At 58.5% G+C, this 22,297-nt stretch overlaps 9 protein-coding genes and 1 non-coding gene across 10 annotated transcripts; 5 read left to right on the top strand and 5 right to left on the bottom strand.

Annotated features, from left to right (window-relative positions):
• Positions 1-436: 436 nt before the first annotated feature.
• Positions 437-1,695, bottom strand: MnP3s (manganese-dependent peroxidase; the record flags this gene model as incomplete). The annotated part of the gene is made up of 4 exons (XM_008044263.1): positions 437-920; positions 975-1,175; positions 1,233-1,572; positions 1,635-1,695. The coding sequence occupies 4 exons, from the start codon at positions 1,693-1,695 to the stop codon at positions 437-439; spliced, it is 1,086 nt and encodes a 361-aa protein (XP_008042454.1).
• A 2,014-nt stretch (positions 1,696-3,709) lies between these two features.
• TRAVEDRAFT_60456 (replication factor A protein 3) lies at positions 3,710-4,398 on the bottom strand. Its single transcript, XM_008044262.1, has 5 exons — positions 4,296-4,398; positions 4,166-4,231; positions 4,008-4,107; positions 3,858-3,950; positions 3,710-3,798 (listed from the first exon to the last, which is right to left on the bottom strand). Exons 1-4 carry the CDS (start codon positions 4,383-4,385, stop codon positions 3,886-3,888), a joined length of 321 nt encoding a protein of 106 aa, XP_008042453.1. The 5' UTR covers positions 4,386-4,398; the 3' UTR covers positions 3,710-3,798; positions 3,858-3,885.
• Positions 4,399-5,431: 1,033 nt separating this feature from the next.
• TRAVEDRAFT_153672 (uncharacterized protein) lies at positions 5,432-6,643 on the bottom strand (the record flags this gene model as incomplete). The annotated part of the gene is made up of 3 exons (XM_008044261.1): positions 5,432-5,558; positions 5,614-5,974; positions 6,206-6,643. 2 exons carry the CDS (start codon positions 6,641-6,643, stop codon positions 5,630-5,632), a joined length of 783 nt encoding a protein of 260 aa, XP_008042452.1. The 3' UTR covers positions 5,432-5,558; positions 5,614-5,629.
• A 1,324-nt stretch (positions 6,644-7,967) lies between these two features.
• Positions 7,968-10,050, top strand: TRAVEDRAFT_74164 (uncharacterized protein; the record flags this gene model as incomplete). The annotated part of the gene is made up of 4 exons (XM_008044260.1): positions 7,968-8,083; positions 8,138-8,388; positions 8,446-8,772; positions 8,833-10,050. The coding sequence occupies 4 exons, from the start codon at positions 7,968-7,970 to the stop codon at positions 9,999-10,001; spliced, it is 1,863 nt and encodes a 620-aa protein (XP_008042451.1). The 3' UTR covers positions 10,002-10,050.
• Positions 10,051-10,361: 311 nt separating this feature from the next.
• TRAVEDRAFT_66542 (uncharacterized protein) lies at positions 10,362-11,862 on the top strand (the record flags this gene model as incomplete). Its single annotated transcript, XM_008044259.1, has 3 exons — positions 10,362-11,286; positions 11,348-11,760; positions 11,827-11,862. 2 exons carry the CDS (start codon positions 10,362-10,364, stop codon positions 11,749-11,751), a joined length of 1,329 nt encoding a protein of 442 aa, XP_008042450.1. The 3' UTR covers positions 11,752-11,760; positions 11,827-11,862.
• A 1,356-nt stretch (positions 11,863-13,218) lies between these two features.
• TRAVEDRAFT_60454 (alpha/beta-hydrolase) lies at positions 13,219-15,333 on the bottom strand. Its single transcript, XM_008044258.1, has 4 exons — positions 14,835-15,333; positions 14,594-14,778; positions 14,097-14,541; positions 13,219-14,043 (listed from the first exon to the last, which is right to left on the bottom strand). Exons 1-4 carry the CDS (start codon positions 15,241-15,243, stop codon positions 13,397-13,399), a joined length of 1,686 nt encoding a protein of 561 aa, XP_008042449.1. The 5' UTR covers positions 15,244-15,333; the 3' UTR covers positions 13,219-13,396.
• A 257-nt stretch (positions 15,334-15,590) lies between these two features.
• Positions 15,591-17,613, top strand: TRAVEDRAFT_60453 (DUF1295-domain-containing protein). The gene is made up of 12 exons (XM_008044257.1): positions 15,591-15,990; positions 16,041-16,068; positions 16,129-16,149; positions 16,208-16,297; positions 16,355-16,435; positions 16,492-16,503; positions 16,556-16,569; positions 16,618-16,767; positions 16,829-16,873; positions 16,945-16,988; positions 17,047-17,166; positions 17,224-17,613. Exons 1-12 carry the CDS (start codon positions 15,886-15,888, stop codon positions 17,471-17,473), a joined length of 960 nt encoding a protein of 319 aa, XP_008042448.1. The 5' UTR covers positions 15,591-15,885; the 3' UTR covers positions 17,474-17,613.
• Positions 17,614-17,623: 10 nt separating this feature from the next.
• Positions 17,624-17,695, bottom strand: TRAVEDRAFT_t165. Its single transcript has one exon. It is a non-coding gene; the product is annotated as a tRNA-Met (tRNA).
• A 190-nt stretch (positions 17,696-17,885) lies between these two features.
• Positions 17,886-19,815, top strand: TRAVEDRAFT_74160 (uncharacterized protein). Its single transcript, XM_008044256.1, has 3 exons — positions 17,886-17,963; positions 18,025-19,527; positions 19,595-19,815. Exons 2-3 carry the CDS (start codon positions 18,030-18,032, stop codon positions 19,696-19,698), a joined length of 1,602 nt encoding a protein of 533 aa, XP_008042447.1. The 5' UTR covers positions 17,886-17,963; positions 18,025-18,029; the 3' UTR covers positions 19,699-19,815.
• Positions 19,816-20,754: 939 nt separating this feature from the next.
• On the top strand, positions 20,755-21,787 carry TRAVEDRAFT_81880 (alpha/beta-hydrolase; the record flags this gene model as incomplete). The annotated part of the gene is made up of 2 exons (XM_008044255.1): positions 20,755-21,137; positions 21,196-21,787. Coding segments are annotated over 2 exons (975 nt in total), but the record flags the coding sequence as incomplete, so codon positions are not given.
• Positions 21,788-22,297: the final 510 nt, after the last annotated feature.

Raw genomic sequence — 22,297 nt, 5'->3', positions numbered from 1 at the left:
AGGCTTGTATGCCTCGCGGAGGTCTGGAGCCTTTCGACATTTCCGAATGCGAGACTCATTACATACCGTAAAATGGACTATCCAAAGTACTTCCTTAAGTGCTTCTCACTTGCAGATCCAAAGACATAGACGAGCGAGTCAAGAACTGCCTTCGATGGATCCCTAAGGAGTAAAGTGAGTAACACTAAGTCGTCGTGTACACTTGCCCACTGAAACTTGCACACGAGCCATGGATGTATATCCAATAATAAACATCACATTTCAGCAACTCAAAACAGCATTACTATCAAAGGCATCATTCTAGTGAAGCGACCCAATTCCCAACAAAATATTTAGTGGCATAACATGCGGGCGTTGCGCAGCGCAACATTTAGGACGGGGGGCTGCAGAACCAGTCATCAGCACAAGCTCCTGTCATCTGAGGGGAGAGCTGGACTTACACAGGGGCGACGGTGGTGACGGGTCCGGGGTCCGTGGGGAGCGTGGGGAAGGGCGTTGCGCGGCACGCCTGCTCGATGTCGCGGTGGGAGAGGCCGGCGGGGAAGTGCGCCTTGCTGGCGGCGGCGGGCGGGGTGGGGACGACGTCCGAGCAGTCGATGAGCGCGCGGGTGTTCTGGCCGAGCACGGTCATCTTCGCGAACGCGGCCTTGAACGCGCTCTGGAGCTTCGCCTGGTTGTTGACGAACGACTGCCACTCGCAGGCGGTGCGCTGGTCGCGCGCAAGGAGGCCATCGGACTGGAGACGGAGCTCACCGCCGAGGGGAGACTCGACCTCACCCTGGTTGCTGCCGTTGCCGGGGAAGAGCGTGCCTTTGAGCTGCGTCTCGATGAAGAACTGGGTGTCGAACAGCTCGGGGGTGGAGTCGAAGGGCGTTCCCGGGATGGTGGGGTCGACGTGGTCGGCAGCGGCGATCGTGTGCCTGTGAGACGTGGGTCAGTGTAAGGTCTAAGAACGAGGGTATGTGGGGACATACGAGGCAAGCAGGGCAACAACCTCAGCGGGGGTAAACTTGCCGGCATCCTCGAAGCGAGCGAGAATCTTGGTGACGTCGTCGAAGGGCTCGGGGACCGTCAGGTCGGGAGCGGGCTGGGTCGCGTCCTTGCGGCCGATGAAGACGTTCAGGCGGGGCGCGCCAGGGCAGTTGGAGACACCGATGGCACCGGCCAACTGGATGCTGCACCCAGAAGTCAGCAATGCATAATGCCATCAAATCCAGCATGAGAGAACGTACAAGTCGGCGGTGGTCAGGTTGTGGCGGGCGATGAAGGGCGCCTGCTCGCCGATGATCTCGTCAACGCCGTTGTTGGCGTGGAAGTTCGTCTCGATGTCGGCGAAGATGGCAATGGAGCCGTCCGCGCCTCCACCACCGAAGACACCGGTCTTGGCGATGGCGGGCGAGATGCCGATGGCGTCGTGGAAGGTGAGGCGGAGGGACTCGTGGACCTCCTCACCGCACTCGCCGCCGTCGAACAGGTTCGTCTGGATGTCGTCGATGACGGGGAAGAGCGCGCAGCAGGCCGCGTTCGAGGTGACCTGGCCGGTGGCGCACGTCACACGGCGGGTGAGGGCACCTGAAAGGAAATGTCGCTCATGTCAGCGAAGGCGTACCCATAGAAGCAGGGGCAAATCATACCGTTAGCGACCTGGAGGGCCGCGAGGAGGGAGACGAAGGAACCAAGGAGCTTGAACGCCATTGCCTGGGATTGCGAGGGATGGAGGAAGAGAGCTCGTTGGCCTGAGGACTTCCTGCAGTTTTGCGGCAGCCTTTATACTCCTTCGCCTGGGCCCTCAGCGTTCTGCGAACTTGCATTTGCGGCGGCCATCCCCATACGGGCGCAGCCCTCATGCGCGCGCCCGGACTGCGAACTTGCGTACATACGCGCCCCAGCCAATCGCAGGGCACGAATATCGCCATTCATAGAAGGGCTGGCGGGCATGAGAGTGTCCCAAAGCGTCGGTGAGACGCGTTCGCGCCGTCCCATGGCCAATAAGCGGGTGCCGCCAGCCCAAACGACTCAAAGAGTTCCCCAACGGGACCGGAATCGGGGGCGCGTGCGCGGAGGGCGCGTCCGGTATCCTGTACACGCATGAGAAGATCGACGGGTCGACTGTATGCGTTCGGGCGTCCCGGGAACAGAGCTCGGGTGCATCAAAGCCCTATTGTTCCTGGAGACGTTAATAAAATAACCAGCCTGTGGGCAGGTGCGACAGGAGGCTGTGGTACGCTCTGACGTACCAGAGAAAAAGGAGACCCGGTTGTGAGTTGCCGAACGGGGAGGCTGGGAGGCCGTGCGAAGTGGTGTGTCGAGTGTGTGAGCAGAAAGACCTTGTTGAGCGCCTTCCCGGGCCCGAGGGAGTCGTGCTCGCAAAGCCTGTTTGCAAGCTCCGGGCGTAGATGATGGGCACCCGTGAATAGCCGGTGAGACGGAAACGCAATGCGCAGATGGGCTGTGGTCTCTGGGAGCTCCGGAGAGGACATAGTGCGCATCGGGCCTCCGTATATGGTAATTGTTGCATCCAGCCGTGTGTGATTGACATGTACATGTTTGACGTGGTAAGTTGGCAATTGGTTACACATCATCCATCGAGGGTCGTCCAAGGGTCCTCCCTGCGGTGATGAACGCTGCGGTGCGTAGGGCAGCGAGGCCGAGCTCATCTGACTCGAATAAATGGTCATCTTGAAAAAAACCATTGAATCGGGGACACGCCCATGGTAGAGGCGTCGCACGCACCGTAGGCTTGGCCCTTCCTCCTGTAGCAAGGCCGAGGTTTCCCGAAGCGCTCTTGGGAACGGCCCTCGTGTTTGTTCCCGCGCCCTCGGAACTAGCCACACCGCTTGCAGCTGGTGCGGAAGGAACGGGGTACCGAACTAGGTTCCTTAACATACGGCCGGCGTTGGAGTACAACATCATCCTTGTGCCGTTCTTGTTCCTCTCGCGGGTATAATAATAGACCGCTGGCAGGGTACGCCGAGGACGCGCGTCGCTGTCGAGTAGTAGACAGATGGATGTACCGGATTGATAGCACCCACGATGCTTCTCGAGCAACACGCCACCTGTGTCATGTTTGCCTAGTTTCGACGTTTGCGTTAATCAATCCCCGGCTATGAACAAAGAAAATTCAGCAAGTTCCCAGCAGTGAAGCTTCCTGTCGCGAATAGACAGGTGGGCGCCCGAACTGTCGGTAGGAGCCCACTGGCTGGTATGAACTAGCAGACAGTGAACGCACGGTACCGCATGGACGATGGGCAAATATTCACAGCGACGTACAGGTAATGTAAAGGCGGTTTGTGTGTAAGCAGAGTCGGCTAGACCGCTCGTGAACCTCCGTCGACGTCATGTTGTCTCAAGCTAGGAAAAAGTACCGAGTGGTTTCAGAGTTTCAGAGTGCTCGAGGCAAAGACTCACCCCACTGCTTGCGCCCCCGTCCGCACATGTAGGCAATTGACCCCGAGAGACCCTGCCTGGACTCCTCCAGTTCGACTGGTGGCAGAACAGGAGATTACGCCCGGTTGATGTCGCGATTCGCATACAGCATTGCGTCGACCGTACTGCAAGTCATCAGCAAAAACCCAAACGGCCACGGTGCGTGCAACAACGGCTGCCGGAGGACGTAAGATTATCGAGCGAATCATGCCTTGCGGATTGGAGCCTTGTGGGGTGTCAGGCACACTCCGCTGCCAGGGACACCAAACGCGATATGAAATCTGGGTAACCGAGGAGTGTGGACGCGTCCGGCGTCCCAACATAGCAAGATTGCACCGATACAAATGTACTACAAATACAGGATTGACAGATCTGTCCAGAACATTAGATTAGACAACCAGGCATGGTCGTCGCAAAGAGGGCTAACATACCATGCACAGACAGCGAGGAAGCACGGGACTAGAACATACTCGCAAACTTGGGGTCATGCCATACTTCTACGACGTCGTTCGCAAGCTTCATGTCTGGGAGCCCGGGCCCTCAGAATGCATGTAGTTGCGGGCGAAGTGGACGGCACGCACCGACGTTGAGACCCAATTGCACGCAGCCCATCATCTTAATGGTCCGCTCGTCCACCACCTGGCCGATAACCTCCATGTAGGGCGCGTCGATCTTCACGTCCTGCGATACGCTCAGACTGCGCTCGATATTTTTGGCCCGTGTAGCACCCGAGACACACCTTGAGCATCTTCACTTCCACTTCTCCGCCGTCTGAGGCTTCCACGATCGCTACGTCGTCTCGGAACTATGCCCGAAGCTCAGCGCTCAGCCCGGGAGGTGCGGTTAAGAAACTGCCGGTGTGAACGCACGTTGATGATCTTCGCGATGAGCCTGACAGTCTGACCCTTGAAGTCGGCCATGCGGGCTTTGTTAACGCGTGGTGAGCGGTGGTCTGACATGAGAATGCGGCGGAGGAGAGGAGATGGTCGTGGTGGAAGGCAAGTCGCGTACCGTCGACGCGAGGCGCGTCGCGAGGCGTCGCGTTCTTCACGTTACGTCACAGTCACTGTTAAGGCATAACAGGGCATAACCTGGCATAACGCGTTCCACAGTCACAGACGCACAGCGCGAGCTCCTCCGACTCGCATAAGTCGCAGTAACGCGAACTGTAGACCTACTTAGGACCACATACAGCGAAACATATGGGTTTACAACATCCGAAACATCTTTTCAGGCTTGCAATCAATGGTTATGCTAGATGCTGCTCTACAACAAAACCAGATCCGCTGTGGCGCGTAAGCGCTGGCAGCTGCAGACGCCTAGACCGGCGGTAATGAGCGAAAAGTTCAGCACCGGAGCAGACGCGTACGAGTACTCCCCCTGCACTTTTGGAGTGTTCAGCGATAAGGAGCTCCATATGAGCGCTGCTCAATGGAGTGTCTCTGCATCCATCTCTTTGCTGAGGGGATCTTCCGTGCGGTCCCCGCGTGCAAACACATGTGCGAAGAACGGTCTTCCCACCGATGAGAGTGCAAGTACAAGGATGGCGCGTCGAGCATGCGCCCATGCGAGTGTCTCTTTCAGAGACAAGGCGTCGGGCTCTGCGATGTTTGACAGAATGGGGATTGCGCGGCCGCCAATCTCGGTACTGCACCCAACTTTTGGCACAGCACCCAGCCCGAGCGACCCTGGGAGCCGGATCACGGCACTCGAGCTCGCACGCGCATCCGGTGCGGATGGATTCTGCATCCCCAACCCCTGGTTCGGAGGCGAGGGTTCGGTCCCGTGTGTCGGGACGCGAGAGAGAGAGAAGACCGTCGATGCAAGAGGTGACAGCGACCAGCAATGCGGTAGCAGAAGCATGCCAGCTGCCTGCTCCATGCGGGTGCGCGTGAGCGAGGGAACGGGTTGACACCCCGAGTCAAATTTCTGACCGACGTCGAAGATACGACGCGGCCCATTGCATTGGACGACCCAGCAGTACGGCAAGGCAAGGCTCTAGTAGATTCGTTTGGATTGACAGGTGGTACGGCATGGCTCTAGTCACTTCGGAAAGGCGAACACCCGTGCCCACCCACGCATGAAGCGCGGTGCCGCTTGCTCCAGCAAGCGAGGTGCCTCGTCCGCCGTCCCTACCACCTGGTCATCAGCGAGGAACGAGGGCGCAAGATGTGCTCCAAAACTCACAGTACCTCGCAGAAAATCAGACCGCCGCGTAAAGCTGGAACTCCCAAGGGAGCCGCTGTTGCGGCCCGCCTTCGCTGAACCATATCCTGCGCAACCGGCAGTTTGCGTACACCTTCACGTACGAGACGTGTGAATAGACCCCGCTGGGTACTTGGGTGGCCCGGTGCCCAGCCAGAGAAGAAGAGGAAGCACGCCCTTCTTGATCTTCGTGGGTGAGAGCGGCGGAGGAGAAGTGCGGGAGGAGGGAAGGGAGGTTGATAGCCACCGTGCACCACGACGTGAGTGGTCGCGACGAGGGTGGGGGGAAGGAGAGCGGGAGGAGAAGCAGCGGCGGGCTCCCAAGCTTTAGGTTCGGTTCTTTCTGGAGGGTTACCGTCAGCGTACGGGCCACAGGGACGGGGCGGGATTCAGGAGGTGCGGACGGGCGACCATACGTACCACAGGGTCGAACCCACAAGGGAACGTATCACTCATAGCATGAGCACATCGTTTTCAAGCCGACACGTTCGTTTGAAATGGGTACCATTGCAGCAGACATAGAAGACGTCGTCTTGCGTCCAAGGTCGTAATATCTTTCTAGCAAGACACATACCTGGAATGTGGCGCACCGTACGACACCCTCCCGACCAGACTGGTCGGCCAGACCGACCTCAAAAGCCCACTCTCTATGCAAGTTCCGCACTTGCAGATGTATCCAAGGATGTTTCAACCCCAAGTGTCTGTGAGACGCACGCGAGCCCCCCGCAGGCGGACATCGGATGTATGTCGTCCTGATGGTGGGCGACTGGATGTGCAATACGCTCTGTCCTAGCGCATAGTCTGGGGAAGAGGACTCTTCAATATCGTCGGAGAGGTCCATCAGCTTCCTCGGGGTTGGGGGTGTCGGTTGCGAAGCAGCATCATTGAGGATGCAAACGAAAGAATCGGAGGGCAAGGAGGTGTCGGCGTGCGAAGCGAAGAGACTGAGCGGATCGCTGCCCGTAGATGAGAAGAGAGAGACAATGCTGGGTTGCACTGCTGTAGCAAACATAATCCTCAGAGGTAGTGACGGTCTGGTGGTCAGTGGCGGTGTGGTGGTGGTCGCCGTTGCGAATCAAGTCGCAGTCGCAGCGCCCTAGTAGCGCCCTCCAGTTCTCCAGTCCGGCATTCTCCGAGACGCTACTCAACGCCGCCACGTTTTCGCCTGTTTTCGCAAACTCTGTTACTGCACATCCTTCAATCTAAGTCATACCTCGCGGCAGCAAGTTCTTCAAATCTATGTGTATTCACTTTCAGATATCAAGTAACTCCTCGTGAACTGTGATAGGTGTGGATTGCACTCCTGCGAACCTAGCAATTAATATTGCCTTGCTGGGGTCAGCCAGACGTCTGGTAAGTTGTGTTATCCCGATTCTCGGTGTTGGCAGGATTAGCTCAGGAGAACATGGAATTGCTGCTTCTAACTTGATTATCTTCACAGCACATACACAAACTCCATATGCCCAGAAACGTCCACAGCTTTTTAAGCCTTTGGCCAGCGTGTACAGTCACTGTGCGATCTTCTTGCTGAGACCTCCCCCATCGGCCGCGGGAACGGGTAACAACGTCTGCTGCGACAAACGATCCCTACTAGCTCCTACTGAAATAGAAGACTCGTCCAAAACAATACAATACCGGTATACTCCGGCAAAGCAAGCGCCATCCACACTTCGGCTACCCAGTCGCAGTGGGACTCATAGTTCACTTCCAACTATCACTCCTGGACATCTAACATATACCCCCCTGCTCTCCTCGCCTCGACCTCGCGTTCAAGGACCAGGCGATGTGTCGTCAAGAGGAGCACTCGGCGTCAAGTGATTAGAAGAAAGGTAGATGAATTCGCAACACAATGACCAGGCGGAGCAACCTATCCATCGCTATCGTAGTTCATAGAAGCCAAAAGCCGCCACTGAACGTGTCCCTTACAGAGATCAAGGCTGCGAGTGGCGTGGGCCACCGCTTGGTCGCTGTGGCCAGCCTCATGTACCGCAGGCCCATGCACATGGGCCTCGAGGCGCAACGGCCAGTGCACATTCCCTCGTTTTGTGCTGCAGCGCTCGTTCTGACATTCTATAACAGGCAGGAGGCGCTTTGTATTCACCTCCGCGAGCCCCAGGGCGCTGTCCGAAGGACCGAGCCGAGCGATCGCATCGCCGTGAGTGGCGTGCTATTGTACCCTGGCTAAAGCGTCGGGTGCGGGACCATAAAAGTGCGCGCCGCGTCTGCGGTAGGCCCATCGTTCTCTTGAACTCCTTCCACCACCTGCTCCTCCCCCAACACATCCAGCGCCACTCTCCCCCGCTCTGAGAGCATCGACCCCAACATCCACTACCATCATGTCTACGCCCTCGAGGGTAGACACCCCCAACACCGGCGCCTTAGGCTTTCTAAGCCGAGGCATCCGTTCAGTGTCGAGCTTCGTCTCGACCATGTTCTCCTCACAGGCAGCCGAGTACGTCCTTCCAAGCGCTTGCGCGCTGAAATTAGAGACTCATCTTAGCCACAGGGTATCGGCACACGACGTACCCGCGGATGAATCGGCACCGGCAACACCTCGCGCGTCCCAGGCATCCGACGACCTCGCGCACTCCGGCTCGTCCTCTTCGGAGGACATCGACAACTCGGCCCCCGCTCTCGACGACCCAACCAGCGAGGACGACGCTCACTCGGTCTCCTCGCAGGAGGAGCAATCGGTTGGCCCGGACGTCCTCGCGACGCGGGCTCTGGAAATGGCATCGGTAGCTGGTCCATCGAACAGTGAGTCTCTTCATACTAGGCATCTTTCCACAACTGACACGCCCTTCGCGCTTCAAGCGTCCTCTTCTGGCATGCTCGTTGTGCCAGCATCATCATCGGCGGACCTCAACCCTGACCCGGACAACCCCCCTCGACCCGCACCGTCCGCAGCGGCGGTCTTGTATCGGCAACGCGCCCCGCTCCGTCGCGAAGGCGCGTTCTACGGACTACCCGGTCCTTCGTCTACGGCGAATGAAGCGTCCACCTCCTCTGCCCCGGCCCCTCCACCCCGGCCTCGCGGGCAGCTGCGGCGCGAACCGGTTTGGCACGACGGCGAGGACCCGAGCACGGTAGCCCCCGCGAGCGAACTTCGGGGCAGGGATCCACGGACCATCCCCGAGAACCGTACGTACCTATATGCTCCATCCTCTTCTCTTGTTCTCAACTCACCTCGATCTTCTGCAGGGTACTGGCACCCGCGCTGGGGTCCGATCCCCACGCTTCGGCAGATCCACCCCGGCCCCGGCACTCCCTCCGCGCGCGACGTCATCGCCTGGCTGCAGCAACGGTACGGCACGAGCTCGAACGCGTTCTGGCAGGCCGTCGACCACGTCTTCCCGCTCCCCGACGGCGTCGACCACGCGCCCCTCTTCGCGCGGATCCTCGAAACTAGCCAGTGGCGGAACCAGGACCCGAACTGGATGGACGGCGTCGAGCCTGTAGAGCGCGTGCGCGAACCTGCGCGCGCGGACGACGCGGCGGACTCGGACGCGGACGCGGAGAGCGTCGGGTACTTCAGCGACGACGACGCAATGGTAGAGGATGCGGAGGACACCACGGCTGCCCCTCAGGCTGGCCCGTCATCGCTGGCACTGGTGCCGTTCCGGTCTTCGTCGCGCGCGCCCAGTCGCGCCTCCTCGGTACACTCCTCCCCGGTACACTCCTCCTCGGCACTGCCCGCGTCGTCGCCTGGCGCAGGAGCCTCCACGCAGTCGCCGGGTCACCTGAAGCGCGCACGCGACTCGAATGGCGATGCGTCCGACGAAGAACGGTCTACGCCGCGGCGGCGACTCGATCCCGAGCCCCAACAGTCCCCAGCCGCTTCCTCGTCTTCGTCCTCGGCCACTTCCCGGAGGATTACCCGCTCTGCCTCGCACTTCTCGCGGCGCGGCGCGTCGTTCGCGCCCGCACCCGTCGCAGGTCCCAGCAGACCCGCGCCTGCACCCCGGGCACCGCAGATCACGGTGACCCCACCGTCGCGGGACGTGTCCTTCACACTGCCGCGGCCGCCGACGGAAGGGTACCTGGCGCCAGGGGTGGGTCGGGGGATGAGGCGTAGACGGTCCTCATCGAGCTCGTCGCGAGGAAGTTCCCGGTCGTCCCCGTCCTCCTCCTCCTCCTCGCAGACGATCCTCCGTCCCCTGAGCACAGCTGCCGAGAGCAGCACTAGCACTCCGGGCGCCGGTCCCTCCTCCCTCCGTGGTCCGTCCTCCCCAGGGCCATCCGGAGAGAGCGCTCAGCGGCGCCATAAACGGCGACGCGACGAGGCGGAGGCGGAGGACAAAGGTCGCAGCGACGACAAGCGTCCGCCAGAAGACGAAGGGTCCAGCCGAAAACGGCCAAAGCGGAAGTGATTGGTCGCGCCTGCGGTTTGCTGACGCGGTGCATAGACGATTATACCCCCCGGACTTAGACGGCTCCTTCGAGGGCCCCCTTGTAGATAAATGTCCACGGCCATCAGGTTGTGGGTTTTTTTCGGATGTACTTTAGATTAACTTGTAGTTATATCTGGCCCTGGCTTGCATTTATCCTGTGGCGTGTGCGGTTTGTAGCAATAAAATTGGCTGCTCTCTGTCTTTCTCCATAACGTCTCTCAACCCTGGACCAGCATATCGTAGGATATCGGTAAGGGCGCCAAATTGTGCATCTTGTTTAAGTTCGCCCATCTGCTGTTCCTTCTTTTCTTCCATCATTGGCACAAACAGGTTTGGATAATGAAGGACGACACTAGTATCGGTGGCCAACCCCGGGCTGAACGGGATATACAAGACGCTCCTGTCGAAATCTTCGACATGCAAGGTCTTCCTGTCGAGATCTTCGACGGTATCCTTCGCAACATTCACGAGGACAAGCTTGCGATTCTCGCATGCTCCCGTGTGTCGCGCCTATGGCGCGAAATCGCCCTTCCCTACCTCTTCGCATCCATCGATATCTACCGCGAGGACTCTTTTGACGATCTTCAAGACTTTCTCGACACAAATATCGAACTTGCCCGCCTTGTGCGCCGGCTCCGCCTGACGAGCCAACGGGACCCAACAGTTCATCTCCAGTCCGACAGCTTTCCAATTCTCGATCGCACCAAGCTTCGCAACCTCACCGCAGCACTCCCCCAGCTGGAAGAACTTCACCTTTACATGATCTTATTGGTCGACTCGAGTCCAGATGCCCTAGGCGGCCCGGATCAGTGTCTACCCACACGGAGGCTGGAGACGCTGACCATCGAGTTCGTTAACCCTCGTTCCTCAAACACACCTCAATCTCTCCTCACCTTCTTCAACACCATCTCGGTCTTTACATCGGTAAAGACGCTCGTGCTAACCTGGCCCCCCATTCCCGATGCTCTCCTCGACCCGGCACACCTTATCCGCACGTTGGACGTGGGCGCACTCATCTCCCGCACACCCTTTATTGCACCCGAAGAGCGATGGCACCTTCTGTACGACGCACTGCGAAAAGCCCTCGTTCCAGGATGCCTCCGCGCGCTGCATCTTGGGGGCAGATATAATATATCAGCAGGGCACCAGCCAGCAACATTACGCAGCTTCGGTCAGCTCGTACGACATGCGGCCCCGAACGCACTGCGTATCGACATCCCGTTCCCAGCACGCTGGCCCGTCAGACCGGGCGAAGACAGTCCAGGTGCGGAGTTATTCCCTATGAGTACGCCGCGAGGCATGCTGACCATCGCACGGTTGAACAGAGCATTGGCGCTGCCTGAACCTCAGCTCGTGTACTTCCGTCACCACCGTGATGCACCGGATCCACCTGTATAGCATCGACACGCACGTTCCTCTTGCTCGGGTCTGCATCGCGATGCTCGCGAACGTCCCTACAACCCTCCGCGTATTCACGCTCAAAGTCCACGGTGACGCGACGGAGTATGCGCGAGGCGACAGCGCGGAAAGGATCGGTCTGCGGGAGCTTGACACCGCGATGATTGAGCGTTTCGAGCGGCTGGAGAGAGTCGAGGTGATGGTGTTTATTGACTTGCAGCATCGTGAAGGAGTCAGCGTCGACTTGCAGGAGTACGCGTTGGCGGTATCAAAGGCGATGCCGAGGCTGCAGGCAAAGGGAATGCTTCAAGTCTCTGTCGATGATGATTAGGTATATATGGTGCGTTACGATTACTCTATGTGACGGGAAATATCATGATGCAGTTACTTACACGAGAAACCATAGGCGACTTTTTGATTACCTCGTATCGAAGCAGCATCCTATTTTGCACACAACGCCACTACCAACGAGATTCACTCCCTCCAACAGAATCCCCTGGATCCTCATTCGATTCAACTTTCTACATCTTGTCGCTCTTGACCGGCGTGCCGTTTCGCTCGACGAACGACTCAGGGTGCTTGGTGCAGATTTTGATTTCGTCCGAGCACGCTGGTCGCTCGACCTAGATGAACACCGGGTACTCACCGATGCTGACTTTGACGTTTTAAAGCCACTACAGGTCGGATATGTCCGTATATCGATCACATTTTTCTGCGGGTGTCAGCCTCCCGCTGACCGCCGGCGGCCCACTGGCAGCCATGGCTAAATTACCGGGGCAGGGAGCATCGCTGCCCCGTTAACCCCGTCTTTCCTTCCCTCCACCTCCTTCCCACCTCAGCCTCTGCTTGGTGAGTCCTGACACTTCCTGTTCTTCCTATTCTTTCTCTGTCCCTTGTTCTCGCCCCTCCTGTATTTCACGTTCGTTTATTCTGCTCCTTTCTCCCTCCGCGTTGTGCTACTGAATCTCCACATATCCTCGAGACGTACTGATCGCACTTTATTCACCTTCTTCGAGTTAGGTACTCATTCACATCTCCGCCTCCGCCCTCGACCCGCCGCCTCCGTTCCGCTCTCGCTTTCGCCACCTAGACTCGCCTTTGCTCCGCCGACTTCGCCCCGCCCCCTACACGCTGCCTTCAAAATAAACTGACATTTACCCAGCTGACAGTCTTCAGGTCAGGCACCCTCGCCCCCGCACTCGCCATCGACCGGCTCTTGATCCCTCCTTGGCCTTCGCTCCGCCGCCCGCCGCCCGCCGCCCGCCGCCTTCGACTCGCTACCGCCGCCCCGCCGCCCCGCAGGCCCTGCACTCTCCTTTGCCTTCGACTCCCCCCCTCCGACCCTCTGCCCACCTTTGCCCTCACTAACTTAGCTAGCGTTCTTCAGATTAGATATTCTACTTTCGTTTCGACCTCGCCCTCGCCCTCAACGTCTCTGATCGACCCCAAATTCGCCCCTTGGTCCCCCTTTCCTCACAGGTAGCCTCGTATTTCTTCCCCGGGAGAGGAACTCCAGTCCCGGCGCATACCTTTCGTGGTCCTCGGGATAAGTACCCGTCCGCGCGCCGTGGCCGCCGCATCCGGGGGCGGGAAACCGAAATGCGTTTTCCGCTTTCTCTCCGTGGTACATATAATGTTCGCTGATGTTTGTGCGGCTTACCTGTGAGCGCAAGCCGCGGTTCGAACGTCTTTTTGCAGGTAAGTGCCTATGTAGTGTGGGCGCGTTAGCGAACGCGGGCTTATTTCCCATGCTTGCTGAGTTTTGATGAACGCGTACTTGGGTAGAACATCCGATCCACTTGTATCGTCTCATCACTTACTACACGCAACGATATATGCTATATATGCTATATTGGTATACAAAGAGCAACTGTATATCGCCGCAGGCTGGGCGTACAGTCCGTGTATGACATGTATCTCTCCCCAAGGTACACCCCGGTGCAAGCGTTCGCGTTCATTCATTTCTTCACCAGCCCTCACAGCCCACGCACCCACTCCTCGACCTGCCCCCACACAGTATCGCGCACGCGCTCGTCCCAGTAGTCCATCATGAGCACGTCGTGCGGCGCGTCCTTGACCCAAATCGTGTGCACGTCCACCCCATCGCGCTCCATCGCGCCGACCAGGCGCATCACCTCGCGCTCGAGGCGCTCCGCGTCCCCTAAGACGACGCACGACTTCGGGAACTCTGTGAAGAGGCTCAGTCCGCGCGGGGAGGCGATGACGGGGCGCGCGAGCGACGTCGGGCTGCGTTCCTGCTCTGGCCCAGCGGCCTCTGGAGGCCCGGTCACGAGGCCGCGGGGGACGGCGGAGGCAGTGAGGGGGGTGGAAGGTACAGGCGTAGCTGGAACTGAGGACATGTTGCGTAGGTATGCGCGCTGGCCGTCGTCGAGCTGCGCAATGGTGAGGTCCGCGACGCTGGACGCAAACGCGTCTCCGTAGAATGCCCGGAGGACCCGCGATGAGGCTGGGCTGACGTAAGGACTGTGCATGGTCTCGAGAGGGTTATGTCCGAGGAAGGTGCGTTGGAGGAGCGCGCGGGGTTCGGGGGTATCGACGAGGTAGTCGGTATCGGCGTGCGGGCGTGGGACGTAGGATGAAGGTGTGTCCGGGAATGCATGTGCTATGGGTGGTCATTAGTGATGGGTCAGTCGGAGTAAAGCGGGAGAAACGTACATGGATCGCAAGATGGGGACAGAAGCAGTAGTGCTTCGGGCGGAGGAAGAACGCCCTCGTCGCGGATCCAGCGTGCAAGAGCAAGGACGAGGTTGCCACCGGCGCTGTCCCCGATCAATACAATCTTGCAGTTCGTATTCGCTTTCATATCTGCAACGCGTGCACGAATGTCTTCGTTCTCCTTCCTGTCGCGGGCTTGTGCCTGATAGTCTGTGTTGGATGCAGAGAGGTAATCGACGATCTCGTCGCCCTTCCTCTCCGTCTCCTGCTCCTCAACGCGTGTGCTCGAAGTTGTCCGAGAGGAACTGTCTTTGCCTGACCGTTGGCGCTGGTGACGGCGGACTATATGCGCATAAACAGCCGCCGCGTCCTGGACGGCAGCTGGGAAAGGTGCGTGTTGCAGCAGGCGATACTCGACGGCATGGATCTCGGTAAACGTCTTGTCCTATCAAAGTGTCAGCGAAACAGACGACAGCACCATTGAAATTTGAACATACCTTCATGAGACGGGAGGGAATCTGAGAGGGACTTGAGCTCTCGTGCGCCGACATATGGCAGTATCCTCCGCCGTGAAGGAAGATACCAATCAAAGGGACCTCTCCGGCGGCATTCTCGAACTCGCCAGCGTCCATGAGTTGGTCTTTGGGTGGCTGGGTGAGATCGCCTGTGCAAACGGGGATGACTTAGACGTCCAGAAGTCAGTTCAGCTTGCATGTGAATGAATTCATGCGAACTCACTCTTCGGTCGCTGTTTAGGCCATACGTAGCACCCAACTCTCTTGAACGGGACTTGTGGGTCCGCGATGATGCCCGTGCGCAGGTGGTCCGGAAGCGGTTCGACCCATTCGAATCGCGTATACTTCAGGTGACGGTTCGAGCACTCCTTGTCCGGATTCCGCGTTCCAAAGGTTACGCCCGCAAGTTCGGTGACCTTGTGTATGCGTCGCATGAAGTTGACGACGATACAGCACGAGACTGACCACGAGGGTCGCGGGCGGTACGAGCGCGGCATGACGGTGTAATAGACGGCCCACCAGACAGTCATGACGAGCGTCGTGAGCATTCGTTGGACGACGTAGATGGACTTGAATGGCTGCCTCGCGAAAGGCATGTCGGCCTGGTACGCATACTTCTTCTTGGGCAGCATCGTGGATTTAAGTTGTGGAGTAGCCGGTTTTATGTCGTCAAGAGTAGAGTAGGCTGCTCGTCGTTATCGGTGGTGAGGAGGAAGGGGTCGCCGACGCGGAGAAAAGAGTCGTGCGGGGGTGGGGAGGGTCGTGGAAAGAGGGAAAGAAGGCCGAACATGGCGTCGAGGACTTAAAGTATCCAGGCTTGGGAGGCCTTGGGGCGGCAAGGCCCAGCCTGACGTCAGGGGTTGCCACAATCACAACACGTGTACATAACGCGTCCGAGCGGTGGCTGTGACCGATCGCGTCGACACCTCGGATGCCCGTGTGCATTGCAGCATCCCTCGATCTGATCCTGCGGCGGGCTGCAGCAATCGACACTTCCTCACACCACGTCGATCTGATCCCGACACACAGAACAACTGGGCCGCGTGCGCGAGACCGTTGGCCTTCTTGCTCCCTACCACCATCTCACGCCGACGTCCGACTTTCCCAGCGTCCTCTGCCGGGCCCTCCGTACTTGGATTTCTTCTGGAACTAGTTGGAACTTCGCATTCAGGCTGTAACCTCGGGCAGGAGAATTTCTGCAACTTCTGTCATCTTCCGACACTGCACACGACCCTTTGCCTAGTACAGTACTACTTGCTATACTCTCTGCCCCCATGGGAGACCCTGTCGACGTCTTGGATCGGCACTACCTAGCCATCACTCTCCTCGTTACAGTTGGCTATCAGCTGCTTGGATTTGCGATAGCTTGGACGTTCCAGGTATTTCCCATCTTTGGGAAGCTTTGAACATATTCATAACGCATCTTTAGTTTGACAAAATCACGGACTTCACCGGAGGTCAGTACCCTCAGTTTTACCTCATAGCTCGTTGAATGACCTACCTTGTACATGTGCCAGGATCAAACTTCTTCATACTAGGTGATGATATTGTGGCCTCCAGCTCAAGGTCGCGAAGGTTGACCACGCTCGCATTTAGCCCTCCTTACTCTCCTATTGGGTCAGGAGTTCAGTGCGAGGAACATCATCACTAGCGTGTTTGTCATGGTATGGGCTTCTCGTCTAGCAGGTAAGCAACTTCCATCTCCGAACCTCAAAGAGGCACACCGGACTGACAATATATCAGGCTTCCTGTTATTCCGTGTCTTGAAGACAGGCAGCGACACACGATTCGATGACATTCGGTCCCACTTCTTCAAGTTCCTCGGTATGTACTAGGTTAATCTCCGGGGTGCGGCTTGATGACGGATAGTAACTTCTCAGGGTTCTGGATTGGTACGTCAAACCTCATCCCGCATCGATTATCGGCGGCTCACGGGAACGACAGGCCAGATACTATGGGTATGTACTACACCGCTTGCCCGGTAACGATACTGATGAATTACATAGGTTTGGGTGGTTTCCCTTCCGCTGACCGTCCTTAACTCGCCTGCGGTAACGAATCGCGGTCAGCCCGCGTTTGGTACCGCCAGCGATATCCTCGGCATCATCATCTGGGTCATTGGCTGGCTCATCGAGTCCATTGCCGACATTCAGAAGGTTCGTCCCGCCCGTCATTCCTTCCTAACAGCGTTAATCCTTGCGCGTACCTTCTTTCCAGTTCCAGTACAAGTCATCGGGTGCTCCCAAGGATAGACCCATCGACGTAAGCGGCCTCGCCCTCTCATACAGAACATCCCAGAATACTCATCCTCCCGCTCCACGTTCCAAACATAGGTCGGTCTATGGGGATGGTCTCGCCATCCGCCCTACTTCGGCGAGTGCGTACCCCTCCGTTCCTGACATGCACAGTCGGCTCACACGCTGGGGCCGTCCCAGAATTCTCTGCTGGTGGGGCATCTGGACGCTCTCAATCGCCCCGAGCCTGCACGGCGCTGGGAGCGCTTCCACGCGCTCCGCGCAGCTCGGCACGCTCGTGTCCCCGCTATTTACCATGATGTACGTGCCTCTGTCCCTTCCCGCGTTCCGGTGCTTACTCGGACTGCCTGACCCAAGCTTGCTTCTCTTCGGGTCGGGCGTGCCCACGGCCGAGAAGCCCGCCGCGCAGAAGTTCCACAAGATGTCGTACCCCGACGGCGCATCGCAGGATCCGGCCCCGGAGAACGCGGCGTGGGCGAACTACCAGGCGTACCGCGCGCAGACGTCGATCCTGCTGCCGCTCCCGCCGGTGGTGTACCGTGCGCTGCCGCAGTGGGTGAAGAGGACGGTGTTGTTGGATTTGCCGATGTATGAATGGACGCCGTGAGAGGGGTGAAGTGGTGTTTTGTCTGTGAGAGTCGTATCGGCGGGGCGTGATGGCTCATGGAACATCTATCGAGCGTGCCGTTGTTATAGAGCATTAGCTCATACCTCAATGTAGTTCTGTGAGCTGATTCGGTGCGTACCAAAACAAAAATAGCAACTCCTGGTTTCGATCCAGGGACTTCAGGGTTATGAGCCCTGCACGCTTCCACTGCGTCAAGTTGCTATGCATGTTAGCCGGCAAGTTGAGCATACGACAACGTAAGGGGAATCTTCGGGTGTGTATGGGTGTTTGTGGGCGCCGGCTGAGTCAGCTGCGATGTCGTCACCATGCAGGCGTCTCGCAACTTGGACTCGTTCCTCCATCTCCTTCGCTAGACTCTGGAGCTTTCTCGTCCCTTCTTTCTGTCTCCTGCGTTGGGGCGCGCTCGTATAGGAGATAGACGTATGATAGACGGTTATCTGTAGATTTGACTCAGGACTCAAGCTGCACGGTCCGCCAAACGTTTTCTGCGTCTGCATGAACGGAGCGCTAACACATGGTCATGGGCATAGATACCATGTTCTTGACAGAGCAGGAACGCGCGCTCTACCGCCTAGAGCCCACACCCGAGGTGGTCAAGACCGCATGGGACACAATCCACGGACACAAAGCGGCCATCGGAGACCTCGAGGACCGCATCCAAGACCTCCTCAACCAGGTCCGCGACTTGCGCTATGACCAGGCGAAGCACCGCGCGTCGATCGAGCGCTGCAAGGGCCTCATCACACTCGCGCGCCGTCTCCCGGAGGAACTGCTCATCAAGATCTTCGACCACTGCGTTGCGGATGGCTGGACGCGTGCGCCCGTCGTCGTTTCGCACGTCTGCACCTCATGGCGCAAGGCCGCGCACGCGCCACAAGTCTGGAAGCACGTGTATGTGAAGTGCGACGATGCGCAGGTGCTGGACCGGACGCGATTTTGGCTGGGGATGGCGGGCGGGGCGGGTCTGCATATCACGGTCACTGCGTCATGGCGTGTTCCCGCGAGGCCGGTGCTGGACGTGATGGCCCTGCTGGTAGAGCGGAGTGCGCAGTGGAAGTCCTTGACTATCGAGACGGACTCGTTGCGTCACGCGGACATCATCCTTGCCGAGTGTAGTCGCCCGACTCCCGAACTGCGCGAGGTGGACATCAAGACGGCCGCCCTCGATCTTGCAGATGTCGACGGTATCTCAGATCTTTCGCGGTTGGCGGAGACGTTCAACAAGGACACTGCACCTAGGCTGTCCTCGGTGTCCTACGTCTCCACCGTCGTCCCTGCCGTGCCTATCTTCCCCACGCACCTCACTGGCCTCGTTCTCGAGGTTAAGGAGAGTCCAGTCAGTAGACCGCTCTCCGCCGAGGGAATCATGAACATCCTAGAGCGCCTCCCAGAGCTACGCACCCTCTCGCTCACCATGCCCTTCATATACGAACACGAGTACATCCCAGAACAAGACCCGGACAAGATGGCCTCGCTCCCCTCTCTCACCAGTCTCACGCTCTACGGGCCCACCGACATGAACGAGCTCCTCCCACATCTCCACACCCCCTCCCTGCGCGAGCTCCGCCTCCGCTCCCTCGAAGACCTCGGGTACCGCCAACGCCCCATCGGCCCGAGCCTCACGCGCTTCATCGAGACGTCCTGCCCACCTCTGCATCTCCTCGAGCTGCACGACATCGACCTCGACCCAGACACTTTCGCCACATGCTTCCGCGCGCTCCCGGACCTGCTCGAGCTGCGCCTGCACGAGTCCTCGATCTCGGATGCCACCGTGCGCCTGCTGCACGGCCCGCGCGGGCTCTGCCCCCAGCTGACGCGCCTCGACCTGCGCTGGTGCGGACACCTGCGCGGGCGCGCGCTCGTGGACCTCGTGCGGAGTCGCCTGGCCGTAGACGACCGCCCTGGCGTCGGGGCGGAGCCGATCGAGGAGGTGGGGGTGATCAACTGCTGCTTCGTGACGGAGGAGGATGTCTTGGATCTCGCGCGGATGACGGTGTGCAGGCTCGTGACGCGCGACAGCGACGATTATTGCCGTGAGTGCTCGTCCTGTGTGTGCGGGCTGTTCTAGGGAGAGGTACTGATTGTGTATCGTGCTTGTAGGTACATGCGGGTGTTGCGCGAACCAGAGATATAGGACGCGTCTGCGGTTGCGGCACGTCTCTGAGCTCATCGAGCAGGGTGCAAACATCAAGTTGATTTTGTAGAGCTCCTCGTCGCGGTACGTCGTGGAATTAGAATAGATAGACCCGTTTGTCGCCCTTGTTAAGGTCCAGATGGTGCGGGCATCTAGCAGGTTGTGCAAATATATTTCTTCACCGTTCCCGTCGCCCGCTGACTTGCTAGGAGTCAACTCACATATGAGGTTGGGTGCGTGTTGAGCCGTTCATTCTGAAGCGGGGCTCTCGGTGCAATTTATCGGGGGCACTGTTACGACGGTACGTCTCTATTCCACTTGGGCATGACATCCTGAAGCCTTCTCATTTGCTCGTCGTAGGATCCGTGGGATGTACAGCGCCGCCGCCGGCCGGCTCGTCACCGTCAGTCGCCCGCTCACACGTTCACCATGCTTTGCCCGGCGTTCACAGTCACCGCGGCTCCGTCGCATACGCACCGCTAGTACCCTGAATATCGGCCTCGAGCACATCCAAACAGAGGGTAGCGTCCACTCAGCTGGCAGCCTTACCCTGACCGACACCGTACACGGGCCCAAATCCGGCGATGTAGAGTCTCGGCGCTTGATTTTTGAACGGCTGACGAATATGATGATCTTGAACCCGGCTCAACAATTCCTCTCAGCGGGTGAATCTCAGATAAGAGAGTTTGTAATCTGTGGTGCCGCGACGGCAGGGCATGCAACGGTAAGTGAGGTTAGAGCAGGCTTAGAGACAGCGCTACCATGGCTTACACATCTGCGGCATGGACAGGCATCATCAAATTCGCCGTTTCACTTCCCGTGAAGGTTGCAATATTCATCATTGCTCATTCGCTCACTCACTCATGCATGCAGTTGTCGTACAGACGGCCAATAGACGGCTTCGTAGCTCTACCAACTGCTACGATGGCGCACCGTGGACTACTTAAGTGGCCAGGGGATCACCCTTCCAACTCGTCCCCAGGTCACCCACGGACTTAAACACCTACCGGCCGCTGTCCCTCTTTTCTACCTATTCTACAAGATGCGCAGCTTCATCGCCTCTGCCCTCTTCAGCGTTCTCGCTGTCACCGCACACGCCCTTCCCTCCACCACCACCACTCAGACCACCGCGTCATCTTGCCGCGAGGTCACCATCCCCGTCACTGTCAGCGTGCCGCGCTTCATCATTAACACCACCATCGCGAACAACTGGGATGCGGTGGCGCTTGCGTTTAACCTGACCGAGCGCGACGTCAATACTACCGCGGACCCTCTTCCCATCTCCGGCAAGACGTCTGGGCCGGTCAACAGCACGTACCAGATCGGCGCCACCCTCTGCGGCTCCGGAGGCCCGACTTTGGTCCTCACCCACGGCATTATCGAATCCAAGCTTTACTGGCAGTCGAACTTCCAGGGCGGGCTCAAGTATAGCTTTGTCGACGCTGCGGTCGCCCAGGGATACTCGGTTCTCAGCTACGATCGCATTGGCGTCGCGTCGTCGGCGGGCACGTAAGTGCATGTTTTGGCCTCGCTGTTTTGCAAAGTGTCTAACTCCGTCCGTTTGCAGAGTCGATCCCCTCACGGACGCTCAGTTCCAAGTTGAGACGGCTGTGCTGAGCGCACTTACCCAGTACGCGCGCAAGACGATGGGCGCGACGCACGTCGGGCTAGTCGGCCACAGTTACGGGTCATACATCTCTGTTGCGGCCGCGTCCGACGTGGAGGCGAGCGGTGCCATCGACGCGGTGGCCCTCACGGGCTTCAGCGGTACGGTCCAATACTTCGCGCCGTTCGTCGCTGGGGCGGCGCTGCGGGTGGCTAGTACGCTCAACCCCGCGCGCTGGGGCCACCTGGCGTCCTCCTACCTCATGTCCGCGGACCGCTTCGCGCTCGCCTACGTCTACTTCGCGGGAGACTTCAACCGCACCGTCGCCGACTGGACCTATGACGTCGAGGCCGAGCCCTTCGCGCTCGGCGAGCTCCCCTCGCTGCTCGACACTCCGATCGCCTTTGACAAGGTCGCCGCGCCGGTGTTGGTTCTCCAGGGCCGCTACGATGTCTCCGCGTGTGGTGGCGACTGCGTTGGTCTGCTCAACGCGACGGCGGCGCTTTTCACGGGCTCGAAGGGTGTTCAGACCGTCGACGATCTGCCCGCTGGGTCAGTCCTTTCTCTTCCTTTTGTTGGTGGGGCTCGCGCTGACGCTCTGGATATCACAGCCACGACCTCAACTTGCACGAGGTAGCACCCCAGGCGTTCCAAATGGTCTTCGACTTCCTCAAGGCGCAGGGTGTTTGAATGCGGCGCAAGGCTCGCTCTCGGCCCGCGTATCGATAGGACGGAAGCCCTTTTCCCGCATTACCAGCACATGAACCTGGATCCATTCCCTTCTTATAACGTTATACCGTACTCCATCTACTACTTGTTAAGGCTAATATGCTCGTTCACTCATCTGTCGTGTCCGTCTTCGTATTTCATACCGTATTGAGATGAATGCCTCGTGAAACACTTACACAGTGTCTAAGAGCTTATCAAGTATCCGGTGTGCGCTTCCGCTACTCAGTCTTGCGCAAGTCTTTCGACGTAACGTTTGTGGGACTTGAGTTGTGGGTAGTTACTCACACCTCTCTAAGTTCGCACCTGTTTGTACTCGAGCAGATCTGTTGGCACA

Source organism: Trametes versicolor (assembly GCF_000271585.1).
Source record: "Trametes versicolor FP-101664 SS1 unplaced genomic scaffold TRAVEscaffold_10, whole genome shotgun sequence".
In the NCBI taxonomy this organism is placed as follows: domain Eukaryota; kingdom Fungi; phylum Basidiomycota; class Agaricomycetes; order Polyporales; family Polyporaceae; genus Trametes; species Trametes versicolor.
Note: the sequence above shows the minus strand (reverse complement) of the source record. Positions and strands in the feature narration are given on the sequence as shown.

What these genes read in the sequence shown, in the direction of transcription:
- TRAVEDRAFT_60456 (XM_008044262.1), bottom strand. Translation starts at nt 4,385, where the DNA reads ATGTCAGACCACCGCTCACCACGCGTTAACAAAGCCCGCATGGCCGAC. An exon ending in TCATCGCGAAGATCATCAAC is followed by an intron (nt 4,232 to 4,295) that starts GTGCGTTCACAC and finishes CTTCGGGCATAG; the next exon opens with TTCCGAGACGACGTAGCGAT. An exon ending in GCAATTGGGTCTCAACGTCG is followed by an intron (nt 3,951 to 4,007) that starts GTGCGTGCCGTC and finishes CCGGGCTCCCAG; the next exon opens with ACATGAAGCTTGCGAACGAC.
- TRAVEDRAFT_60454 (XM_008044258.1), bottom strand. Translation starts at nt 15,243, where the DNA reads ATGCTGCCCAAGAAGAAGTATGCGTACCAGGCCGACATGCCTTTCGCG. An exon ending in GCCTAAACAGCGACCGAAGA is followed by an intron (nt 14,779 to 14,834) that starts GTGAGTTCGCAT and finishes TGGACGTCTAAG; the next exon opens with TCATCCCCGTTTGCACAGGC. An exon ending in TTCCCTCCCGTCTCATGAAG is followed by an intron (nt 14,542 to 14,593) that starts GTATGTTCAAAT and finishes ACACTTTGATAG; the next exon opens with GACAAGACGTTTACCGAGAT.
- TRAVEDRAFT_60453 (XM_008044257.1), top strand. Translation starts at nt 15,886, where the DNA reads ATGGGAGACCCTGTCGACGTCTTGGATCGGCACTACCTAGCCATCACT. An exon ending in ATGGGCTTCTCGTCTAGCAG is followed by an intron (nt 16,298 to 16,354) that starts GTAAGCAACTTC and finishes ACAATATATCAG; the next exon opens with GCTTCCTGTTATTCCGTGTC. An exon ending in TCCCCGCTATTTACCATGAT is followed by an intron (nt 17,167 to 17,223) that starts GTACGTGCCTCT and finishes GCCTGACCCAAG; the next exon opens with CTTGCTTCTCTTCGGGTCGG.
- TRAVEDRAFT_74160 (XM_008044256.1), top strand. Translation starts at nt 18,030, where the DNA reads ATGTTCTTGACAGAGCAGGAACGCGCGCTCTACCGCCTAGAGCCCACA. An exon ending in CGACAGCGACGATTATTGCC is followed by an intron (nt 19,528 to 19,594) that starts GTGAGTGCTCGT and finishes TCGTGCTTGTAG; the next exon opens with GTACATGCGGGTGTTGCGCG.